The sequence below is a fragment of the Trichosurus vulpecula genome, chromosome 6, assembly GCF_011100635.1.
Source record: "Trichosurus vulpecula isolate mTriVul1 chromosome 6, mTriVul1.pri, whole genome shotgun sequence".
In the NCBI taxonomy this organism is placed as follows: domain Eukaryota; kingdom Metazoa; phylum Chordata; class Mammalia; order Diprotodontia; family Phalangeridae; genus Trichosurus; species Trichosurus vulpecula.
Window position 1 is genome coordinate 132,805,234 of NC_050578.1, and position 24,397 is coordinate 132,829,630.

A 24,397-nucleotide genomic window follows, 5' to 3' on the forward strand; every position below is an offset into this window, starting at 1 on the left:
CAGCTATCTACACAATTCAGTTATTCCCTCGCATTTTCCCTAAATCTTTATCCTTTTAGCTGCTGAAATGTTCATTTTCCTTTTACATGCAGTCAATGAGCATACCACCCTCATTCTGCTTTCTTCACTTTGCATTAATACATCCAGGTCTTTCCATCTCTCTTTATATTACTCCTGTTAGTTGTTAATTCCATTATAGTACTATGCTACATTGATACATCAGTTCACTCATTCCTTAATACCTGGGATTTAGGTCAGGATACTAAATTCAGAAGATAGAGAGAATCTTAGGGGTTAGTCACCTACCCAAACCACCTAATTTATAGATAAATAAACTGAGGCCCAGAAATTTTAAGTGACTTGCCCAAGGTCACATGTGTAACCAGGATTCAAATTCAATTTCTGTAATCCCAAATTCAGCATTCTTTCCACCACACTGCATTGTCTAGCCAAATCTAGGATTGGGCCAAAGAACATAATTTTCTAAAGCTTATAAATTTCATAAATTCCCAATATACTGTTTGAAGCATTTCAATATATTGTTTTTTAATATGAAATAAATGACTTCTTTTGAAGGAAAAAGTGTCTTTCCATTTTAAACAGCTTGTTTGAAGAATTCTTATATGAAAAGAAGCAATTCTTTCAACTTAAACCCATAATACTCATTACAATACTTTTTGTAACAAAAAGCTATTACTTCCTTTGCCAGATCAATATTTGTCTTGAAGAAACTGTGTTAAATTTTCTCTTGACAAAAACTATCTCTTGATAACCACCAAAATCACAACAGAAAGCCTGATGATAAAGGAAGGAAACTGCTTTTTAACAATAATGCTGCTCTTTGGAAGAAGAATACATAAAGATGGTATAAGAAAATAAGGTATCTCTTAAACTTTCACAAAAAAAAAGTATACACTAGATTTCACGTTCAAAATAATTACCTTCATTGTTGCATGTTCGTTTTCATCCTCCTCCATCCACAAATCTTGTTCATAATAATATAAGCCATCATTGATGACTTTAGCAAGTTCTGATGTAATTTTTGCCCGGGACACATGGTTGCCTGTACGATCTCCACCAGGATGTTTTCGCATATAAGGTGGTGTCTGAGTCACAATCAAGATCTTGTTTAAATCCTGGTCATCAATTTCATAATCTGAATCATTATCAGACCAATCAGTAAATGTGTTTTTTCGTCCCTCTATTTGTTCCATTTCTTCGTCAAACAAAAAATCAAGCTCCTCTTGCTCTTGTTCCTCTGAAGGTTGCTGGGGTTGATTTGATGCTTCTTCAGGTGTGGCCATCGATTCCTGAAGAGAAATTAGTTGCCCTTCACATTTAAGAACATTCGAAATAACTAAACTGTAGTTTAGTTCTTTAAAGTTAAACTACTAACAGTGCTACTAGGAAATACAATAAATCTGTCCATGTCATGTCATTTCCCAATAACTGATCAGATGAATAAATATTCAGCAAACACCAAGTGGCTACAAAAAGGTTACTTTCAGACTTCACAGATCTCTCTTTCTTTCTTTCTCTCTCTCTCTCTCTCTCTCTCTCTCTCTCTCTCACACACACACACACACACACACACACACACGATTTTGGGTCCAGAATTACTTTGGGAATCACCTAATCAAACCTCCTCACTTTAGCGATGGGGAGACTGATGTCCTCTAAAGAGCCAGACTAACTCACCCAAGATCACACAGAGAATAAGTGTAGGTCATCTGCCATGCAAAGCTGATCTACCAACTGCAAACTAAGTTCAGTGGAAGAGCATTCAAGGTCTCCTCTAAGAAAGTTTAGAGAGCACCTACTGGGAGATAGGGGGACAGGTAGAAGAAGGGGAAGGGTTGGTCCAGAATTGTGGCTTCACTGATACAGGACACAGCTCCAGTGACCAATACATATCAACTGCTCTGAAACATACACTATATTAAAGCTGGTAAGGCTGAAGGCTTGCACAAACACAGTGTGCGTCAGAATTGGAACTTGAACCAAAACTAGGGCAGCATCCTAATGCTGACTGGAATCTCTATCTAGTAAGTAAATCACTCCATCAACATGCATTAATTAAGTGCCTACAGTATGCCAGGAACAGTGCCATGGAAACAAAGCCCTCGGGGCACTTACATTCCATCAAGGAAAACAAGTCCATGTAGCTATGTAAGTATGCATAAAATACAGATGCCACAAAAACTTACTGTGTTTCAGGTACTGTGCTGACTCCTGGCCAATAAAGACAAAAATAAAGCAGTCCCTGTCCTTGGGGACCTTATAGACTAGCGGCGGGGAAGAATGTGACCACAGCAAAGTAAACACAAAAATACAAGTAATTTCTAGGAGAAGAGGGTACTACACCTTTCAGCTACTAGGTTATGGATGCTATGAGGTGGAAGGGAAAAGGCAATAAACAAACAAAATGAGCCTGGAAAGGTAGGCTGGGGGCACCCCCACTGATCATTGGCAGAAACTCATGCAGCTATTACACAAAGCTGAGTTCTACCACTAACTTGTTCTAGGTAACTGATTGAATAAAATCAGAGAGCTATTTCAACTGAAAGTGCAGGAGCATTCACCCAACAACACCTACATCTACTGCGAGTATGGAAGAAAAACTATCTACAAGTTGGTTGCCATGGAGTGCCATGGTTTGAAATAAAGTCAATGAAATGCCTTGTTTACCACAAATTCCCTTAAAACATTTCCACTTAAGTTATGTTTGAAGACCACTTCAAAATCACTTATACTAGACCCTATTCTCCCTGCTGCTCCCCCCAAAGTGATGGACTACCATTAAGGCCAATCATGCCATGGAAGCTACATGCCACATGCATGCCTGAATATTTAGAGAGAGAAAACAGAAGTCATTTACAAGTTTATTTTATCCCGTTTCCATTTTAGAGCCTAAAAGATGGTTGGTGTTCAATCATGTTCGACTGTTCATGGGCTCATTTGGGGTTTTCTTGGCAAAGATGGTGGAGGGGCTTGCCATTTCCTTCTCCAGCTCATTTTACAGATGAGGACACTGTGGCAGAGTTAAGTAACTTGCCCAGGGTCACATTGCTAGTAAGTGTCTGAGGCTGTATTTGAACTCAGGTCTTCCTGACTCCAGTCCTGGCACTTTATCCACTGTATCACCTAGCTTGCCTAAAAGACAGGTACACAAATTTATTTATTCACCCAATTTTTCCCCATGGATTAAAACTCACTTAGTACCACTATATTCTGCCTAGTGTTCACTGCAACAAGGTTTTAAAAAGTGTCTACCTACCTCTAATCCATTTACTTCCATACTAAATGCCCACCTTCAAACACGATCCAGACACATTAACTTAAGAACTAAAGATAGAGAGGCTGCCAACTTGTCCGATTTCTGGGTTCAGTTCTCAACCTGGGGTCTGTGAACCTTTATGCATTTTGGTAACTATGTCAATATAAATGGCAATCCTGTATCTTTGATTTCATGCATTTATCACCAGACTGACACAGGGGTCTGGCATGTCGACAAGGTTAAGAATGCTGATGTACTTCATAGATGAAACCTTCCCTTTCAGCTCAAGTCTTAAGATTTACATGGTCTTTCCCAGCCCAGCCGGTAAATCCTAAGCCTTTCCAGCTCAGGCCTAACCTTTAGTCTCTTCCCATACTCCACAGCACCGTGTGCCATGCGGAAGTTCTCCTGCTCATACTTCAGCTCCCTCCTAACCCATTATGTCCATGCTAGAATTCATGAGGGCGTTCCTTTAAATTCCTAAGTCACATTCCAAGGAAGACTTTCTGCAGACAGATCACTATTTGGTCATTACAATAATATTAGCTCACTAAACTAAACTCAAATGTATGGAAACAGTGTTGGACCTCACATTGGAGGCATTAGGCCCCTGCCCACCCTCCAGAAGAAGGGCCTCCTTCAACACAAAGGCTACTTCTCTGATCCTAGTGATGTCAACATTGAAGTCCAACTGCAAGAAAAACCCTTAATACTGAAATTTTCAAAAGCTCTATTCTAATAGGACAAAATATGGATTTTCTTCCTTAAAAGTTTTTCAATCTCTGCACCTAGTCATAGGAGCCTCGATACAGCTCAATGGAGGCTGAGCAAGTTGGAGTGCACAGCCAGCAGAAGGGCTCCAGTCAACAAGATTCTCTAATGATCTTTCCTAGTTCCCACATTACAACTTCATTTCCTCATTGCTATTAGCTATCAAGCTCTACTCCCCGAGTCTTGCTTATGAGTCTGAAATCAACTCACATGTCGCTGTCAAAAATCTTTCTGTGACTTTTTACATCATTCCTATTAAGGGCAGCATGAAGGCCTAAGGCTCTGCCTTTTAAAGCCCTACACAGCAGTAGGGCTCTGACAACTAGCTATCGGGCAAGTTGGAGCATCTCTATTTCTCAGTGTTCTCACCTGTGAAAAAGAGAGAATTTTTATACTTTATAGGGTTTGCTGTGAGCAACCTAAGCTCACAGGGTCTTAGATACAGACCCTGACCATCTTTACAGACAAGAAAACGGGGGGTCATAAAGGTCAATAACTTATCCAAGCGGTGGGTAGGAGAAGGCAGCAGAGGGTTCTTATTCAAGCGCTCTAAAGCCAGAGCTTGTTTCTACTCCATCATGTCACACTATATAAGCATTCACAACCCACCCTTCCTGTCTCCCCTCCAGCCAGCATGGCGGTGTCTTTAGTGTCCTGACCATGCCACATCCATGCTGCTTCCCTTCCTCCAATCCACTTACCTCAACTCTGCTTATCCAGCAGAGCTCTCTGTTCCAGACACAACCTTCCATAAACCCTCCTCGAGTATCTAGAATTCATGCTTTTGCTCAACAACTAATTTCATTATATTCAGCATAATATGACTTAACATTTAATTTTTAATTGTTTTGTCTTCCCAATTACAATGCAAATTTTAAGGAAGGGACACATCCTAAAATTCTTTTGGATCTCCCACAATGTGAACGTAGCACAACATCCAAAGCAGCTGATCAGATCCTGGCTGAATGACAGTGCATACCTCTTTAAAAATCTACCTCCAGTGCCAAATTTATTAAAAATCTCCTAGGACGTGGGAGAGGTTTGTCGTCTCTCACGCTTAAACAAGCTGCCACCACCTCAGTAGCAGACTGGTGAACAGAAAGCTAGTTCCTCCTTCTGGGTTAAAAAGTCTGGGGGGGAAGGGGTTAGGAATGAACTTTGAGGACAACAAAAAGTATGCTCTATAATGAAAACAGTAACTCACCACCACATATAATTATGTTTAACTGCAAATATTTTGTTACTGATACTAGCTCACTTCATAAAGCTGGAGCTTGATGTGATCCTACTAATAATAGAGATTTCCTGGACCAATTGTGTGCACAAGCTCCCCTCCAAGGTGACTGGGTAAAATACGGCATCACTGCATTAAATCCTAGATTGGCTGAACTTTGGGGGGCATGATCTAATTAATTAGGGAGGCTGTGGATTTAAGAACGGTTTAACTACCTACGATCTATTCATGATGTTTAAACAATAGTGCCTTTAGTAAATTACAATCAAAAAAAATCTACTGGGTCAAAAGAGGTGGGTTTGGGGTTATTTTTAGGATTATAAAGGAAACCATTTTTATTGAAATACAGTTATCAAAATATTTTTAGGCCAGTAACTTTTTTTAATAATCAATTTATTTTTAGTTTTCAACATTCACTTCTGCAAGATTGAGTTCCAAATTTTCTCCCCATCTCCTCCCTCCCCGCCACCCCAAAACAAAAGAGTTTTAAGTGACCTTAAATCTGCAGAAAAAAGCAAAAGGCTTTGCTCTAACAGAATAAAGAACTAAAAACTACAAAGACCATAATCCAGTCCTATTCCTGGTCAAGAGATGATGAAGCACACTTCCTCCTTTCAGATAGGAATGTCCAATACCTCACTGTCAGACAGAGCCACTGTCCAATGGTTTTCCTTAGCTGTTTGAGACTCACAAAAAAGAACAGAAGAAAGCCCAGCCAAGCAATGCCACTCTGAAAACTGTATGTAAAACTAGTGTAGACTGAAAAAGAAAAGCAAGCTGGACATGAGATCTCCAGTCTGGTGGTCAGTGAAGGTATCTGGTGTGTTAAGTTTGGAATGTTTTCCAAAGGAGAGAGGCAGGAAGAAGAAATGTTCATGGGGAGGATAGCAGCAAATGATTGAATTTTTTTTAAAATGCATCAATAAATGTTTTTATTTATGTTGGGTGAAACTGCATAGACCACCACCCAGTGGAATTTTCATGACAATATAAGGTCTTCACCTAAGAGACAAGAAAAAAATTAAAAACCCTCTTCTTTGCTACAAAAGATTGGGAGCTAAAGGCAGAAGCTCATCTTGAGGAGAGATGTCAGGATACCGACTGTCAAAATACTCTTTAGCCCTAAATGATCCTATCACTACTCCATAGCAGAGCAGTCTCCAAAGTGGTGCCCACAAAGGAGTAACAGTCATCTTCTTTACAATGTTACTGCCTTTCCAAAACTTTCTCCAGATCACCACTGATGTCTGAAATGCAGGCTGACACTGGCCCCCTCCCCAAGTCTTTCTTGTCAGATGGTGACAGAGTGGCACATCCCAAATTTGGCCAGGCTCCCTGCAGACCTCACTGTACTAATGTGTATTTGAGCTCTGATGTGCCTCAGTATTTAGCGAAGGCATCTAAGTATGAGCTACACTAACTCTCATAAAATAAGCTTCTTATAAAGAAACTGCAGACTGAAAATTATCCTAATAATTCTACCACAAGCAAACAAAAAAATGTAGGAGTTAACACTTCCATTCCTAAGAAAGGTCTTCTGCCATATTATGAGGTTAAAAAAAAACCATAAAAATGCAACAGCCTCTAATAAATTTGTAAGAACTAATTGTACTTTGCTCACAACAATGCTGTGAGTAGGTAGCATAAATGTATTATTCCCATTTTACGGATCTAGGATGGCTTACACAAGCTCACAAAGGCAGTAGAACCTCTGCACTAGAACCTCTGGGCTTCGGTTTCATCATCTGTGAAATAGGTATTAATGCATCTACCTCAATGTGATGAGATGCAAATGAAAGCTCTTCTTTAACAGCATTTACAATTTAGCCAAATTCCAACTAAACAGGACTAAAAAATGGGCGGTGTAATTGAATCGATCTTCCCCACATTCCTATTGCTGTGCTATCTCTTTTCTAAGGGTATTTTTTTAGATATAAGAATCATTAAAAGTCCCAAAATATGCAACCCACAAGATGAGAACTTTGAATTACTGTGTCACAGTGTTAAAGCAACATTTTGCAAAATAAATATGTTCATCATTATGACTGATAACTCTTAAGAAAGCAAAACTATTCACAAAAAAATTACCTACAAATAAGTACTCATATTCTAGTGAGATAAGCATTTTTTACTGTTATCAAAATTCTGAATGCTCATTTCATCTCCATCTCCTTTTAATATCTACTTCTGAGTATATTTTACAACTTAGAGTAGTACCACAAATACACAGATATGGGGAGGGTGTCTAACTTACCCAGTTAGACTGGCAGGGGTACAATGTGACCTGTGGGCCCCCAACAGTGTGAACCAGATACAATGATCCATTCAGGCAGCCCAACATTTATTCTATTCATTTTTTGTCTTAAATAAGTTAAACTTTACTAACATTTAATATATAGCTTGGCACTGGTGCCCATACTTGAGACATAGCTCAGGGAGTCACATAGACTATCCTAACGGAAGAAGGAGACAAGCATGGTGCTCCCTTGGAGGACTCCTAGGACTTATTCCATTATGGGTGTATCTGGTTAAGTAGATTTATAGATATTGCATAATGGACAAGTGGCTTTAGAGAAATTCTACAAGCAAGCACGAAGACAATACTAATGATGTGAGCATTCACGAACAAGAAGTCGTCAAAGATAACAAACACTTCTAATTGTGAAAGAGGCCTTCAGCCACATTAAAAGGAAGAACCAATGATCATCTTGTATCTGACAACAAATCCCAAAAAGTTATAAATACACTAGGTTGTTTGAAAAATCTATCTATATCCAACATTTGTTAATGATTAATTTTACCTTAAGTGTATATAGTGGCTAAAACTATCATAATCAGAAAGACATTTAAAAGCTAAATTTTGTGCCAAAAATACACTTAAAATTTTCTAATTTGTTTAAAAATCTTCCCAACAAAGTGTTTCAGTAGGTTTTTAACCCACTCACAGATGACAGAGAAAATATCATGATTTAGTGAAGGCACCCAACAATTTCTTCCCTTTGGATGTATGTCTTTGTGAGATGTTTCTTTCAGCTACAACAGCTATTAAAAACCAAGCATGAAAATAAACTAAATTTAGAACAGACTTTCAAACTGTTTCACCAAGTGTGCAGCAACAAGATTTCAAAAATAATGAAGCGTATTCAGTAACTTCTCATTAACAGCTGCTATTAATACTTTTTGCAAGAGCAAAGGTTCTTGGTATTAATAAGGTTTAAATTTTTTTGAAAATTTCTTTTGTCTTATTTTTATCCTTTTTAATTTCTATTGTGGTATTTATAATACAACATAACAACACAGCAGGACATATACATGACAAAACCATATGTATATACTTTTAAGCACGTGCAACTCCTATGTACACATACCATGTGGTGCTCAGAACTGTTCCACTAATGAGGCACAGGACCAGTAAGAGGCAACTAGGGGGAGCTGCAGTGGAGGCAGGAAGATTCATCATCCTGAGTTCAAACACTTACCAGGCTGGGTGGCCCTGGGCAAGTCACTTGAACCTCTGTTTGCCTTAATCCACTGTAGAAAGAAACGGCAAACCACTCCTGTATCTTTGCCAAGAAAAACTCATGGACAGTATGGTCCATGGAGACACAAAGAATAGAACACAACTGAACTACAACAACGGGATGGCCAAAGTTTGGAGCTTACTACGATGAGCACTGTCCCTGTATGTCCCTAAAATGAGCACACACCCTCTCTGTGACAAAGCCCAGGCCCATAGAACAGTGTAGTACAACATAAAAGACACCAGACTGAGAAACAAGGGATATGGGCTTGGGCCTGCACTTCCTTGTGGTGGAAATAAGGACAGGTCAGCACCCTTTAGGTGTGGGAGAAAAATGTCTAAACTCTAGTGCGGTTAATAAGCAAAGTACTTGCAAATCCTAAATTCTCTAAAAATTACCGTTTAGGGATAAGTAGGAGTAAGCTATTGCTAAGTTGCAATAAGCAGCGATATGTTGTTCTTTATGACAAGAATGCCCTCCTTTTTACAAAATGCTTAATAGCAGCTCAGAGAGGAATACAATCATAAATGAATGGGATGTAAAAGCAAAAGGCAGCAATAAAACTTTTTAAAGACCAAAATAATTAACAATCTTTTTAAATAACTTGCAGCCTGAAAAATTATCATGTACAAAATAACAAAAAAATACATTAATGTATTAAAGCTTATGTAAACACATTCAAGAACTTTCTTTTTATGCCCATTTAAAATAAGTTTTATAAAGTAATACCTCAGAAACTCTGGGTATAAATGGGTCCAATTAACTGTGCTGTGTTCCCCAAGGAGTCAAGAAAAAGAAATGCCCATACATCCTTTGTAGAATATCTTATAAAACACTTGAAGGTAATAATTAGCCACAAATCTTTTTCTTTCACTGGTTCAATTTTTCAATTCTTTAATCACTTTTGTTTTAACAAAATACAAATTAAGGTAAATTAAGTCAAATTGAATAATTAAGAAATTAACGAAGACTGTGGATGACAAATACTTCCTGACTCAGAGCAAGGAGTCATGGATTACTCACAAAAGGCGGTAGGATGTGGAGTTAGAAGACCCAAGTTCAAATGCAGCCTCAAGACATGCATTAGCTGTGTAACCCAAGACAAGTAATACAATCCTCATCTGGAAAATGGAGGGGGATTGGATGAGGTGGGTTCTATGGTCCCTTCCCAAGTCTAAATCTAAGGACTTCTTTCACGTACACTGTGAGACATAGTCAATATCCGAAGTTCTTGTTTTTCTTTATCACCAGCTTTTCTTTGGGGACTGGAGGGGCTGAAATGACTGATACAGGCAAAAGGAAACATTTTTTAATAAGAAATTAAAACTTTATTTAAAAGCACTGTTGTTTCCTGGCTGTGGGTATGGTGATCCAATAGTGGGCTAGACGAATTCAGCCAACAGAAGAGGGAGTGGTAAGACAGCAGTAGAGTGGGAATACGGAGAAGGGAGGCCAGGGAACAGGATGAAAGCAGGAGGAAGGGATGTTCTTAAGATAGTCCAGATTCCCCTCCACTTCTTGGGTCTCATTTCCAAGCAATCCAGCTAGGCCCTTCTACAGTGGCAGACCTGCTCAGAACATGGAGGAGAAGGCTGCTCTCAGTTGGAGACAATGGGTAAAAGTCACAGAGGCTAAGCTAGGACTGATTAAAGAATAAACTGCCAACAGTTAAAACAATTCAAAGCGTAAGGGGTGTCTCTCAAGGTAGAGTTCTCCCCTCAAGGGCAGAGATTAGATGGCCACATAGGATTTGTTTGTAGAAGGCTCTTCCTAGGTGTTGAGCTGTAGTGGGGGGCATGACCACAGGCTCCAGGTCCTCTATTTAAGGAAGGGGCTCAGCACAGCCTCACCAGCCATGTGGCTTTTAAACTTCTCTGAAGGCCTCCATCATACCCCAGGCCAGGTATCTTCACCTCCTTAACCCCCCTCCTCCTCCACTCCACCCAGATTTTTCAGCTTAGTGTACTGTCCTGCCCCTCCTGCCATTAAAGTGTAATAGACTATTGGGGGGCAGGGGGAGGGCAAGTGGGCTTACGTGACTTGCCCAAGGTCACACAGCTAGTAAACGTGTTAAGTGTCTGAAGCCGAATTTGAACTCAGGTCCTCCTGACTCCAGTGCCGGAGCTCTCACTGCACTACCCAGCTGCCCCTATAAGGGACTATTTTTGAGGGCAAGGACTATTTTTTTTAACTTGTATCCCTACCATTTAGCACAGTGCCTGGCACATAGCTGGTACATTACCAATGTTTACTGATTAAACAGTTTATGTGTATGTGTAAGACAAGCTTGGATCACACTTCTGCCACTTGCTATGTGATACCCTTGGGTGATGAGTCACTTAATCTGTTTAGGCTTCATAAAACGTGAGCTTGATCAGATGCCATCTCAGGAGCCTGCCAGCTTTAAATCTATGATCCTATAATCTCTGGGATTTGGTCATTCTATGTATAGGGCTAACTGACATAAAATCCTCCTTAGGTAAGGGTCTGACATCCAAAGTCTACAAGAAACTAACAAATAGAGCACATCGAGAGCCCTTACAACAGGCTCACTGTCACAGGGTAAGAACCACTAATAATCCTATGAAATCATTCCAAAGCACTAAGAGAAATACTCATCTAAACAATCAGGTTTCACCTCACACCCAGTAAACTGGCCAAGACCAATTAGGAGCAGTCTAGGGTGACAAGTGAGGTACAGTAATAGAATACAGCAACTGGTGGATACTTCGATTGGTCCAACCATTCTTGAAAGCAATTTAGAACTGTTATAGAAAGTGACTAAAATGTCCATACCCATCCTCTGAGATATCACGTTGCCGAGGAGGTCAAAGCAAAGAAAGCTTCCACATGTATAATATCAAAGCATTTATGGCAGCAGTTCTTGGAGTAACAGTTGGAAATAAATGAGTCCATGGAATGGCTCAATGTGGTAAATGACTGTACTATTTGTGCATACTAAAATGATGAATACAGAGAAGCTTGGAAAGACCGTACGTAGACTGATAAAGGGAAGTAAGAACAACCAAGGAAACCACATATACAATGACTAAGATTGAAAATAAATGCTGTATAATGACAATGATGAGATTTAGTCCCAAAGAAGACAATTAAGAAGGTACCATTTCTTAGCAGGAGCTTGGGGCAAGGGCAGACTACAGGTGGGGCAGTCTGAATGCAATGCTGGACTTGGCCTAGCTACAGATTTGTTGTGCTAAACTGTTGCTTGAGTGATGAAGTCTCAAATCTATCATTGATCCCTTCCATTATCACAGAGAAGCATTTATTGGGTTTTTTAATTTTATTTCTTTTTCTTTGTTTAAGAAAATGGACAGGGCAGCTAGATGGCGCAGTGAGTAGAGCACCGGCCCTGGAGTCAGGAGGACCTGAGTTCAAATCCGTCCTCAGACACTTGACACATGTACTAGCTGTGTGACCTTGGGCAAATCACTTAACCCCAATTGCCCTGCCCAAAAAGCAAAAAAAAAAAAAAAAGAAAAAAGAAAAAGGAAATGGACATACCTCATGAATGAGAACTCTGGCAGCCATTGGGCTTTCCTTCAAAATAGAGTTTGAAAGAGGTACACTTTAGTATTTATTTAATAGCTACACATAAGTATTCCTGCCAAAATCACAAAGCAGTACACTTAGAGTACTGGTGAAACAAAGGTGAAAAGATATAATAACCTGAGGCATTTAGTTTTCTTGTTTTATAATAAATATTCCATAACTCTACCATGAGTAGTGAAAACTTCCATAATTATACCAAAAATAAGCCCTTAGCCTAAGTTTCTGAAACAGGATTCTAAGAAGGAAAAATCTCCTGCCCCCTCTCCTCCTCACCACAGTGCCTGGTCCATGCCCTCCCTCCCTCCCTCCTCAAGCCTCCAACGCTCCCACCTATCCCTGCCCTTGTCTCGCCTCCAGTCAGGCTCAGAGACTGTCCTTCTGCAGCAGTACATCCCCCTATCACATTCCAAGCCGCTCATGTGGTTAGTCATACTTCTCTGTCAAGGCGAAATCCTTACCCCCCATCCTCTCCTGTTGGACTTGGGGAGTTTTGGTCCCTTCTATTAAGTTCTCTTGACTTTAATCTCCCACATCGGTGCCCTCAAGCTTTCATTCTATATCTTTTTTCCTTTCACTGCCAAATTCTATCCTGCCACACCGCACGCCGCACCCACCCCCCAAAGCAGTAACTAGAGCAAAGGACTCAGAACCAGCAAGCCTGGGTTTAAATCTCATCTAGGAAACAGCTGTATGAGTCTTGGTGAGTCCCCTAACCTTTCCTCATCTGTAAAATGAGGATAATCATAACACCTGCCTCAAAGGGTTACTGAATCAAAAGACGTAATATGCATAAAGTGCTTTGTAAAGTTATTATAAATATTATATCCGCTGCTCCTACTTTTCCTGCTGCTCATTCCTCAACCCCTAGCTTCCAAACTCACCAACTACAATTGATCCCCTCAAGACTTACCAACAATTTTTCAAGGGCAAGAGCAGAGGCCTTTTCCCAGGCCTCATGCTTTGTGCCCTGCCTCCCACAACCGACAAGGTTAACCAGCTCCTCCTGAATAATCTCTCCTCTCTGGGCTTTCATAACCCTGGCTCTCCTACCTGTGTGACCACTGCTTCTGAGTCTCCTTTGCCAGTTCATCATCTGTGTCTGGTCTTGCTGTGGGTATATCCCAAAGCCTTGTGTACAAGGCTCTCTTCTCTTCTCTAGCTATATACTCGCACGGTGATTAGCTTCCGTGGGTTCAATTATCTCTATGCAGATGGCTGCCCAGTCTACAGATCTAGCCCAGGCTCTGTCTGGAGTTCCAATCTTGCATCACACTCAACATTTCCAATGAGATATTTCCACAGGTATCTCAAACTCATGCTCCAAATAGAACTCATCATCTTTCCTAGGCCTCTTCCTAACTTGCTCATCCTCTGCACTCTCCTTTGTCCTACCCCCCTTTCCCAGTAAGCTGCCAGGTCTTCCTAATTTTACCTCTACAGAACTCCTCCATTCCGTTCCCTTGTCTCACTCACAAGGCCACCTCCAACTTTGTTGGAGGCTTTGTCACCTCCAACCTTCACTACTGCAAAAGCCCCCTCACTTTCATTGCGTCCTTTCTTCTGCCCATCCTTCAAATCACTGTAAAACTAAGTCCTTCTAAAACACAAGCCTGAATCACCTCCTATATCTGCATTTAAGAAAACTGAATGGCCTCCTATTGCCTTGAGGATAGTGAGAACAATGTACCTCAACTGCCATCTAGTCAAATCCTTTCTCCAAAAGGAATCCTTTCTACTACAATCCAGTCTTTGCTTGAAGACCTCTCATGAGAAAAACCCATTACTTCCCCAAGGCAAACCATTCCATTTTTGGATAGCCCCACGCAGCATTTTAAGCTCTTTATGATCGGGCTCCAAGCTACCTACCTTTCTAAGCTTATGTCAAGCTACTCCATCAACCTATGTATGTTCCAAGGATACCTGATACTGTCCAAATTCAGCTTGCCTCTGTACAGTTTCATCCCCCATGCCTGGAAAGTCTTGCATTACCTCTGCCTCTTAAAAGCCTGGGCTTCCTTAAAAGGTTAAGCTCCTGTTATCACCTCTTGACAGGAAGGTTTTCATGATATACCTACTTGCGAGTTATCTTCATCCTCAAATAATCATATACATATTTACCTTTCATTTTCCCAAAAGAAATATAAGGTCTTTGAATTCAGGTAATATATTCAATTGGTCTTTGAATCTACAGTGTCCTGCGCATAGCAAGGGCTTAGTAAGTGCTTGTTGGCTTTATCACTGACAACTTTACAGTTTCCATTGAGTATAGCTCATGTCACCTAGTAAGCTCTTCCTGATCCCCTGCCACCACCCTGTCTACCAGGGCCTTCCTCACAAATGAATGGCCTGGTATTTATTTTGTATATACTTACATGCACACACTGCCTTCTCCTTGAGGAGAAGAACTGTTTAGTTTGTCTTCGTATACCCATCTCCCAGCACAGCATGAGGCTTACAAGGGACACAAACATTGGCTGAATGACTGCGTGGCCATGGGCTAGTTCTACTAGACCATGTCTATGGTTCCTTCTATGAAGCTTTAGAAATAGATCTCATATTAGACTTTACAGGAAAATTAGGCTCCATATTAACTGCATTTCCTCGGAGTTACTGAGACTATTATTTAAAATTCACGAGCGCACAGGATGGTACAGTTGAGGAGGCAGATACCACATCTTGGAATCAAGAGCGCTGGGGTTCTGGAGCCAACTCTACTGTACATGTTAGCTGTGAGACCTTGGACAAATCACTTAAAACAATTTTAAGATGGAAATATCAACCATTATTCTCCAACATTTAAAAAATATAAATAGACCTCCAACTCAAGGAAAGAGAGATGCTTGGCAAACACAAACAACTAAGTGCTTCTCTAAAACTGTAAGGCCTAACATGGTCAGCAAGGTGCAATGTTTTACAAGAGGTGCAGACCTTGGTGGCAGATTGAGATTACCTAATAACTCCCCATCGGTCCTATGTGGACAACTAATGCAAGGGCCATTCAAGCCCCTATGGTCTTCTGTCTCAAATCAAACACTGCTCAGTTCTGTTACAGACATTCTTTGCTTAATCTGAATGAAAGTCCCCCTCACTCTTCTAAAAAAGCACTTAGGCTATTGTTAGCAACTAACAACTTGTTGTTCACCTCCTGCAAAGCATTTTCGTCAGTGGCTTTGGATACTTGACATCTGTTATATCTGGTATAGAAAACATCAAAATTTGTAAATGTAGGAGCAGAACTGGCGCTTGGAATATAACAATCTGGACCATTCTATTGTCTCATCAAGGATCCCAAGTAAGTTACTACCATAAGGATAAAAAAATCATTCTGCATTTTTAAGACCTCCAGAGAAAGAGGTTCCACAACCTATTTTCCTAACACGGCTCAAAGTTTGCAACAGTTAGAAGAATTACTTTCCAAACCTGAGTCTCTCTATCCTCCATTTATTTACTCATGCTTTGTTCTCAGCAGACATCAGCAGCTGGTTATCATTCTCTGTCTAGTAAATCTAAATAGAACTCAAGTATTAATAAATTGTCCTCATTTTCTCTGCTCCAGGCCTATTATTTTCAGTTTCCCTGACAGTCACCATTATCCTTTAATTACTCTGATGGTCCTCCTGACATTTGCCAGCCCCATTTTTGAAAGCCATCTTTGAAGACCTGAAGTCAAATTTACAAAAATTCATTCTGGTTTTGATAACTCTAACTTAAAATGGAAGTTTTAAGTCAACTCTCGAACTCCATCAACTTAAATTTCCAATTCAATATTCCACATATTTCACTGGACACTATTTCTACCAAATTCTTCCAATTCCTGTTTTATATTCCATTGACAAATTTAATAAACAATTTCTCCATCAACTGAGTCATTTAAAAACCACTAAGGAAAAGACCAAGAAATATATTTATTTTAAATCTTCCCAGTCTGAAAATGGGCATTGGTAACATTTCAGTATGGGCCTTCATTTAATAATAATTGTCTTTAACATTTCCTGGTAATTAAAGTCTAAATCCTAAAGTCAAAACAATGTGAATCGCCTGCTTTCCCTAGGATTATGAGCCTGAAAAATCTATCACAAAAGACTAGTTAAGTCTGAGATTACTTTCATTATAGAATTATAAGTCAGGATTTTTTTTTTATATAATTTAGCTATTTGCTCAGACTTCACATTCTGAGAGAGGGAAATAAAATTACTTATCAGCATGCCAAAATTTAAAAGTTCTTTAATTCTTGAAACTTATTTTGTATAGTCCTAAGAGAAAAATATAAAGTGTATCACAACTTTTTAAAAAGATGCTGAAACTTAGATTAAACCACACTCACACACACACACGCACTCCTACACCCCTAACCAGTGAAATCATTATATACATAAATATGTTCATCTACCACAATAGTAGAGGACTGGAAACTGAAGGGGTACACATCAACTGAGGAATGGCTGAACAAGTTATGGTATATGAATGTTATAGAATGCTACTGTGCAGTAAGAAACAGAAATGGTTTCAGAGAAACCTGGAAGACTTGCATGAACTGAATGATGCAGTACCTGGAGAACATTTTATGCTATAACAACAAACTCTGATGAAAACAATGACCAACCGTGACTTCAGAGGACACGTGATGAAACAGTCTGCCTACCTTCTGACAGAAGTAATAGACTCATGACTACAAACTGACACATTGTGGTTAGGGAAGAGTGGAGGAAGGAGTATCACAATGGGCAATGTGGCAATTTATTTTCCTTGACTATACATGTTTATAATAAGAGATTCTGTTTCTCTTGCTCTCTCAACTGAGGGCAAGAGCAGAGGGGACAAGCGGGAGAGAAAGAGGATATTTGTTTGAAAAAATAATAATATAGTTTCATTTTTACAAAGTCATCACATATGTTGTCTGTGCTCAGCAACACCAAAGAACTAGGCAATTTCTCAACTATTCAACTTCCAAGCACAAAGAGAAGCAATTTCTCATTTTGCTTTCAAAAAAATGTGACAAGAAAATTTCATGGCTTTTCTAAGTGAGAAGTGTACATTTGAACAGTACAAATTTTAAGGTTGTTTAGATGACACAATGTGATCTGAGCAATGCAATGTTGCCCATCAAAGAAAAATTTTCGATTGTGGCCTTCAAGCTTTGCATACATATTTTACTTAGTCTAACATTCTAACTTACTTAGACTTTACTTAGTCTAACATTCTCTTACTCATCCTAAGCCTACCCTAATGGATACTCTGTCTCTTATCCGGGAGATGGTAATAGCTTACCTTTAATTTAACTGGGGACGGACGATGCCTCTTTTTTACTTCTATCCAAGGCTCCGAGTCCAGATCAGGCAAACTGGTAGACAACCCTCTAGACATTGTTTGAAGGTTACTTGTTTCAATATTTTTCTTTGGACTCAATGGACTTCCCATTCTTGGAGAACTTGGGGCAGACTCTAAAATTTTAAATTAGTTCTACAGTTAAAACAACTGTTCTTACTTTTTCTATTACACATCTTAAATTTTCTTTGAACTTGGGTGTTGAAAATATTAATCCATATAATGATGATAAATCAACCCTAAGGTAATACTTGGAACTGCTTGTTTCCTTTTTATAGTTTTTACAACTCAAAGTGTTGTTTAACTGCTAGGTATTAAGCCTTAAAGAATGAAGCCTTCATTAAACACAGGAAAGATACAGAAAGGACAGTCAAATCCTTGTGCAGACCTGTGAATGTGCTTCAATCTTGCTTTGGAAGGACCCCCACACATTTATCATTTAACCTCTTCGACAAGCCTGTCCAAGAAGTGGGCCACTTACTAAACATCAGCATAGTAGAGAGATTTAAGGACACTTGTCCAGGAAAAACTGGACTGATATCTAAAAGTTGTTTCTTATGAAATTTTAAGTTAAGAAGGAACTTTTCCTGGCCCATATTCTAAAGAAGTTTGTGAAAGGTTACTTGCCAATGCTCATTAACTTACCATTATGCAAGAAGTAAATAATCCTATTGTGACTATTGCCCTCAGATATGAAGGGAAACTATCTAAGTAATTTAAATGAACATTCCAAGTATACATTACCTACACAATTCAATATTGTATCAGGCACTTAAAAAGTGCTTAGCACTAAATGTACTATATTAGTTCTTCGGTCATGTTACAATTTCTATAATTATAACATGCTATCATTTGTGAAGCCTAACAAAATTAATTCACCAAAATCTATATTCATTGTTTTTCTATCCCCCCAGGTAGTTTTTACTTTAAATGATCTTTCCTTTAGAAATAGGCACTTTCAAAGGGTAAGGTTAACTCTGGTGCGATGCTAGGTTCCTATGCACGTCCTATGCAAGTCTGTAGAGCAGGCAACTTCAGTTCTATGGAAGTGTACTGGCAAACATGTACAAGTCATAATGATATTTGAGTTTAACACCTTTGCTCCAGATAACTACATTTTCCTGAATTAATATTTCACTGAAAATGTTCAAGCATATGTACTAGGTTTAGAAGGGTATAATCACCTATTTTGACTTCATCTAGCTATTTGTTTAGAAAATAAACAATGTTATGTAACACTCTAGAAAGTGACCTAAGCACTTGGGGATACTAGGGCTGAAAGGAAAATGGCAGGGGGAGGGGAGAAACTACCACACACTTTAAAATGAGAAATACGGCTTTATAAAGAAACAATATATAGGACTTTACACAGACAAAAATAAAATTGCACAAGCAAGTTGATTTTAAAAAACAGAATCCTAAGCCATAAAAGACCTAAGAAAAAACTAATGCTTCTATTTTCTCTACATTCTCTAGCAGGGGATAAAGTAAAAAAGATAAAATAGCAAAATCATAATGGACTGCTATAGGCAATCAGGAGGCCCAAGTTCTAGTTTCGATTCTACTACTAACTAGTTATAAGCAAGTTTCTAATCCTTCTGGCTTTGGTTTCCTCATTTGTAAAACAGGTTACATATCCTATCTGCCAGACAGTTTTACTGTATCAAGCAAGTTTATGGATATGAAAGCACTGTTTAAACCATTAATGCAAATCAACATGGAAGTTTAAAATTGAAGAAGGAAAAACAGATTGTGGGATGTAAACTATTCCTATATATTCCTATAAGTTCTATATGTGATTTTTTGGACCATGCCAAATTCAATGTTTTATCAAACAAATATTCTTCTAGATTAAAGAAGTATTTCACAAAATAGAAACACCAAAAAGTCTGAAAAAGCAATTATGAAATACTTTTGGACAAGACATACACTGACATAGCAGAAAATCTAAAAGAAAACTCCTGCAGATTACTGCATTTTTGAACCGCTAAAGTGAAGGATTCTAATAATAGTCTCATCTCAATACCAAGACTGAACAAACTGATGTGTGTATATTTACTGAAGATCATGTTAATGCAAAACTGAGAAACACATTCTTGGGTTAACACTGGTGTCATTACAAACTGGATCTTTTACAACATACACTGGTATCTTTATTTTAAAACCTTTCAAATTCTGAAACTGGACAGTACACTTAGAGTATTTAAAAGGCATCATCTCCAAAAATGTCTTAAAAATTTCCTTCGCAGGGATGTTTTCCCATGGTTCCAATCATAAGAAAAATAATTCCCAAAAATTTCGTCCCCCTGAAACTAGATAACTATATTTTTAGAAATTCAATGGTTGAAAACCTACAGACTTGGCCAATCAATTTCAGGTAAGCTTCTATATACTGCTAAGTTTCTTAAACTGAAAACAAAGCTTCCTTTCAAATAAGAAAAAAAAATTTAAACCTATGGAGACAAATTTTTTTTTAAAATGGCTACTGTCTCTTTCCTTTAAAGATTTCATTAGCACTAACTCATATTAATTCCAGTTAAAATTTTGCTAGCAAGTGCCATCATTCAGCCTTACTCCAGTGAAGGTTTTTCTGTCCTTCATTCAGTGTACCAAAATAGCTGAGATTTCCCTAAGTGTATGAGGTCCTTCATCCACCAATGCAGATACCAATCCCTCCACTCCATGCTTAACTAGAAGGTATCAGGAGATGCCTCAGAAAGGCTGCTCACCACCCTGGTGATGAGACTGTAGATGGCTAGGTTAGTCAGATGCATGAGGTAGGTCCTACCAGAACATATTCTCCAGGGAGCAGCATAGCCGGTGAAAACCTACTTTCATGATATGACGGGGCGTCACAATATGACTTTAATGGAGATTTTCCACACTACATTTTTAGGGAAAAGAAAAGAGGTATCTATAAAGCAAAATTACTTACCAATACATTTGGTTCTCCAAAGTACATCATGTCACCCCCCCTTACACTGCTGACATGACTTTATCCATGTTAGCAGAACCACAGCCTTCAGGGCATGAATAAGCTTGAATACAATTCAAAACCTAACCTTTGACATGACACTTAACCAAAATTCACCTGTCAAAATTGGTATGTTTTTAGACATGTCAACAGCTTCGCAATGGACATGAAGTAAAAAGTTTATCAAAAGGGTAAGCTACCAGAAGTAAGAATGCTAGCAATAAGAGTCCAAGGGCAAATTCTAGCAGACATGCCCTCCTCCATTTTCAAAATGTGTAACTTCTTATGAATAAAGGTGTCCCTGACTAGAAGATATTCAGGTACTGCTAACATTACTTGCCAAGTAGTTAACAAATATAAGTATACATAGTAGTACATTTTTCTCCGCCTGGGTGAGCATGTATGTGTTTTTGAAAAAGATTTTTAACATCTTACCATTCCTCTTCTAATGAAGTTGCTCTTTAAACTTTCCTGATGCAATAAAGTCCTCTGCTCATTGCAAAGGCCAATCAACATTAGACAAGTCAACCTGATTTAAGAAAGATTCTACAAAAAAAGATCAGGGTTTTCCCTGAAGGAAAAAGAAAAGACTTTTTTCTGTAATGAAGAGAGGAGCAAAAATGTTGAGCAATAAATGTCTCCCCCTCCCTCCCCCAGATTCTTCAGAAAAAGCCAAATAAGGGCTTGGCTTTATGCTCTTTAAGTCTGGATCATATCATTTGATCTAAAAAATGGGACTGCCCAGACCACTTTCCCACCCTACCAGGATGTAAACAGAGTCAGGGATGCAGAGTTCCAATACTTAAGGTGTACTTTTACCACCTTAGTACATCAAGTTTAAGACATACTGAGGAAGTCGATCAGTGATATTCCCTTTAGAGCCTTCCAAATCGGGCAGTAAATAACTTTACAAAAGTTTAAATGAAAACAGCTATATATCATATATTATTTATCAAGGGCTTAATACTCAAATTTCAAGGAAACTGAGCAGCTTCAGAAAATTCAGAATTCGATGACTGCCCCCTTCTCTACTTTCATTATTCTTTCATTAAGGTAGGACCAAATTAAATTTTGAATTTTAGAAATAACCTGAAAATGGTAAAAATGTGTTGGAACACACTTGGACTGTTTCAGAGGCACTAAGTTAACATGTGCATGTGTCTGAGTGCTAGTTATAAAAACACACACAAAAAATATACAAGGCATTCTGATTTTATTATCTTATTTTTTATTAATAATGCAAAGATGATTAATAGACTAATGGCATCTCCAATCTGGCTGACCTGTTTCCCGTCTGCCCTGCAAATGGTATTTTCCATGGCAACATTATTGGACTATTAACTCTGAAATTCCTGTTCTTAGGTCAGGTTAAAACTTTCATCTTAAATCCCATGATGTTTTACAGAGTAAGGGAGAGTAATCTCTGACATGCACAAACAACATACATTAATCACTTGTCATGAGGCAGTGTCATCTTTCCTTCAATTTTTGAAAAATCACCTGGCCATTTTAACTCCTAGAAAATAATGTTACAATGGGTGTTTGCTCAGATCAGAGAGGCACAGAGGTGAAAATCAACAGCTAGAACAATCAAAGGTAGATCAGAAAAGTCAAAATAACTCTTGAGACTGCCCAACATCACTGCTGACCGCACCGGCATTTCAAGTACCTTGAAACACCATCGATAATACAATTCATGAGTGGAAAAGGGGCCTTCTTTTTCCTTTTCGGTATTTTAAAAATTAAATTATAAGACATTCAGAAATTCTTTAGAGAATCAACACTCACGAACAGATGCGAGAGTCCTCTACATTTAATTACATACATAACTTCTGTCCGTAGTGAGCAGGTGATGAAGGGCAGACCAATGATCAAACAGCCTCACAGTTTGGAAAATGCCTTCACATTCAAACCTATTTCTGTAACACTGCTGATGCACACAAGCCTGGCAGCACACACACACACACACGCACGCACGCACGCACACTAGGTTTCCAGAATGATAGCTGGAAAGAGGAGCCCATGCAGCCCACTCCCATGTTGATGGGCAGAGTCTCTAAGACAACAGCAGTCCTCTAGTCCACCTTAACATCATCTCACAGGCAGACTCTCCATTGTAGTGTCGAACCACGCTCCTGCAATATGAGTCAGAAAGCAGGCTTTCTTGTGCAGATGAGGACAGTCTCAGTTTCAGATCTGCTGGACCACATAGCTCCAAAAGTGATAAGATTGACTTTTCAATGAGTCACCCATTCCACTGCATATTCCGTTCACATGACATCCAAGTACATCAGAAGATCATCCCACTGACTGAAAAAAGTTCTAGTACACATTTTTCCCGAGGCGGCATGCCTTAAGGATGCTCCAGGAAACCATCTAACACAAAGCAGTTTGTGAAGTGGAAGTCACAACCAGTTTTTAATCCACAAAGTGAGAATAACCTTATAGATAGGCCCTAATTCTGCTTTAACCAGAGTGTAGACAAGGTCTGTGTCCCTTCAAGTCAAGGTTGAAGCACATTGGCAGGGAAATTAAGGGAAGCTTGCATTGTAATTGCGTGTGCTCTACTATACCTGTATGGTGGATAAAAGAATACTTTCCAAGGATAAACACCTGGAATATTCCAATATTAAATTTACTTGGGGGGAAAAAAGGTGGAATATTGTATCTGAAAATCCTCTAGTTGTTTTCCTTATTCATTTACAAAAATATGATTAAATAATCATCAAAATCAAAAGCAGTTAGGCAGAAACTTCATGCCTACCAAAAGTATGAAAACAATCTAAAAGAATGAGAGGTGAGTAAAGAATACAGTTTCAACTTTAACTCTCAGATCCCTGCTTTTGGTAGTTTGTAGCTCTCTACAGGAATTACATGAATAAAATTCAGGGCATCGAAAGTCATAGTGTGAACTTTATTCTTTCTATTGAATCCAAAAAAAGAAACTAAAAAAGGGACAGGAAGATTGGGCCACATAGCCTTTCCTACTGCTAAACTGTCTGTTCTGGAAAAAGAAAAGCCGTTACCAGTATGTGAGCCAAAGGCTTTGCCTGGTATGAACTCTGGGCAGTCGATGAGTTGAGAGAAGTCAGTTTGTGGCACATTACGTGGAGGAGGGCCAGGAATTGGCCATTTTTCTGGTTCCACCTTTTTCCTCATCTTCTGGTCCACTATTTCCACTTCTGTACTGTCTTTCAAAGCCTAGATAAAAAATAAATTGTATATTGTCACTTTAACATCACAAAACTATCAATTGGTCATCATTATTCCATCACCCACGGTATGGTCTCTTACTTTTCCACTCAGGCCTTGAGGCCCTTTTGGCTTCACAGGATCAGCCAGAGCCAACGCTCACCTTCACCTGGCACACACTTTGAAAACCAGCATTTACTTCCATGGCACAGTGAAGCAGTGTAACAGGACATCTGCAATTTTGATAGTATCCCAAAAAATAAAACATGCCCTAACACATTTTGTACGATGCCTCCGAGGGGGCCCTTGCCCACATGAGAAATAAATGAGCTTTGATGGACAGATGTTGTGATACCTGCTTCTGAGGGCACAGCAGCCCTCTAACTCTTTCACTTCTCAGCTACAGGCCCATGATGTAAGGATGGAGCTACCACAAAAAATTTGGACTTTGTGTTTTTCTCTACTTCACAACACCCAAATGACTAAGTTGACAAGCCATCACCCAAGGCTGAACATATTTTCACCCAAGCCTA

The 24,397-nt window shown here is 39.0% G+C and overlaps 1 protein-coding gene across 5 annotated transcripts in view; it reads right to left on the minus strand.

Moving 5' to 3' along the window:
• The window catches only part of LARP1B (La ribonucleoprotein 1B), an 86,321-nt gene that overhangs the window by 25,789 nt on the left and 36,135 nt on the right, over positions 1-24,397 (minus strand). For 3 of the 5 annotated variants that reach the window (XM_036762762.1, XM_036762760.1, XM_036762761.1), the window contains exons 9-11: positions 23,699-23,873; positions 17,642-17,814; positions 942-1,310 (exon numbers count right to left, since the gene is read on the minus strand). In XM_036762762.1, the coding sequence (XP_036618657.1) occupies positions 942-1,310; positions 17,642-17,814; positions 23,699-23,873 (717 nt within the window). Of the gene's footprint in view, positions 1-941; positions 1,311-10,163; positions 10,372-12,325; positions 12,362-17,641; positions 17,815-21,868; positions 23,049-23,698; positions 23,874-24,397 lie in introns of those variants that run through there. The other 2 variants (XM_036762763.1, XM_036762764.1) reach the window with 2 other exon arrangements.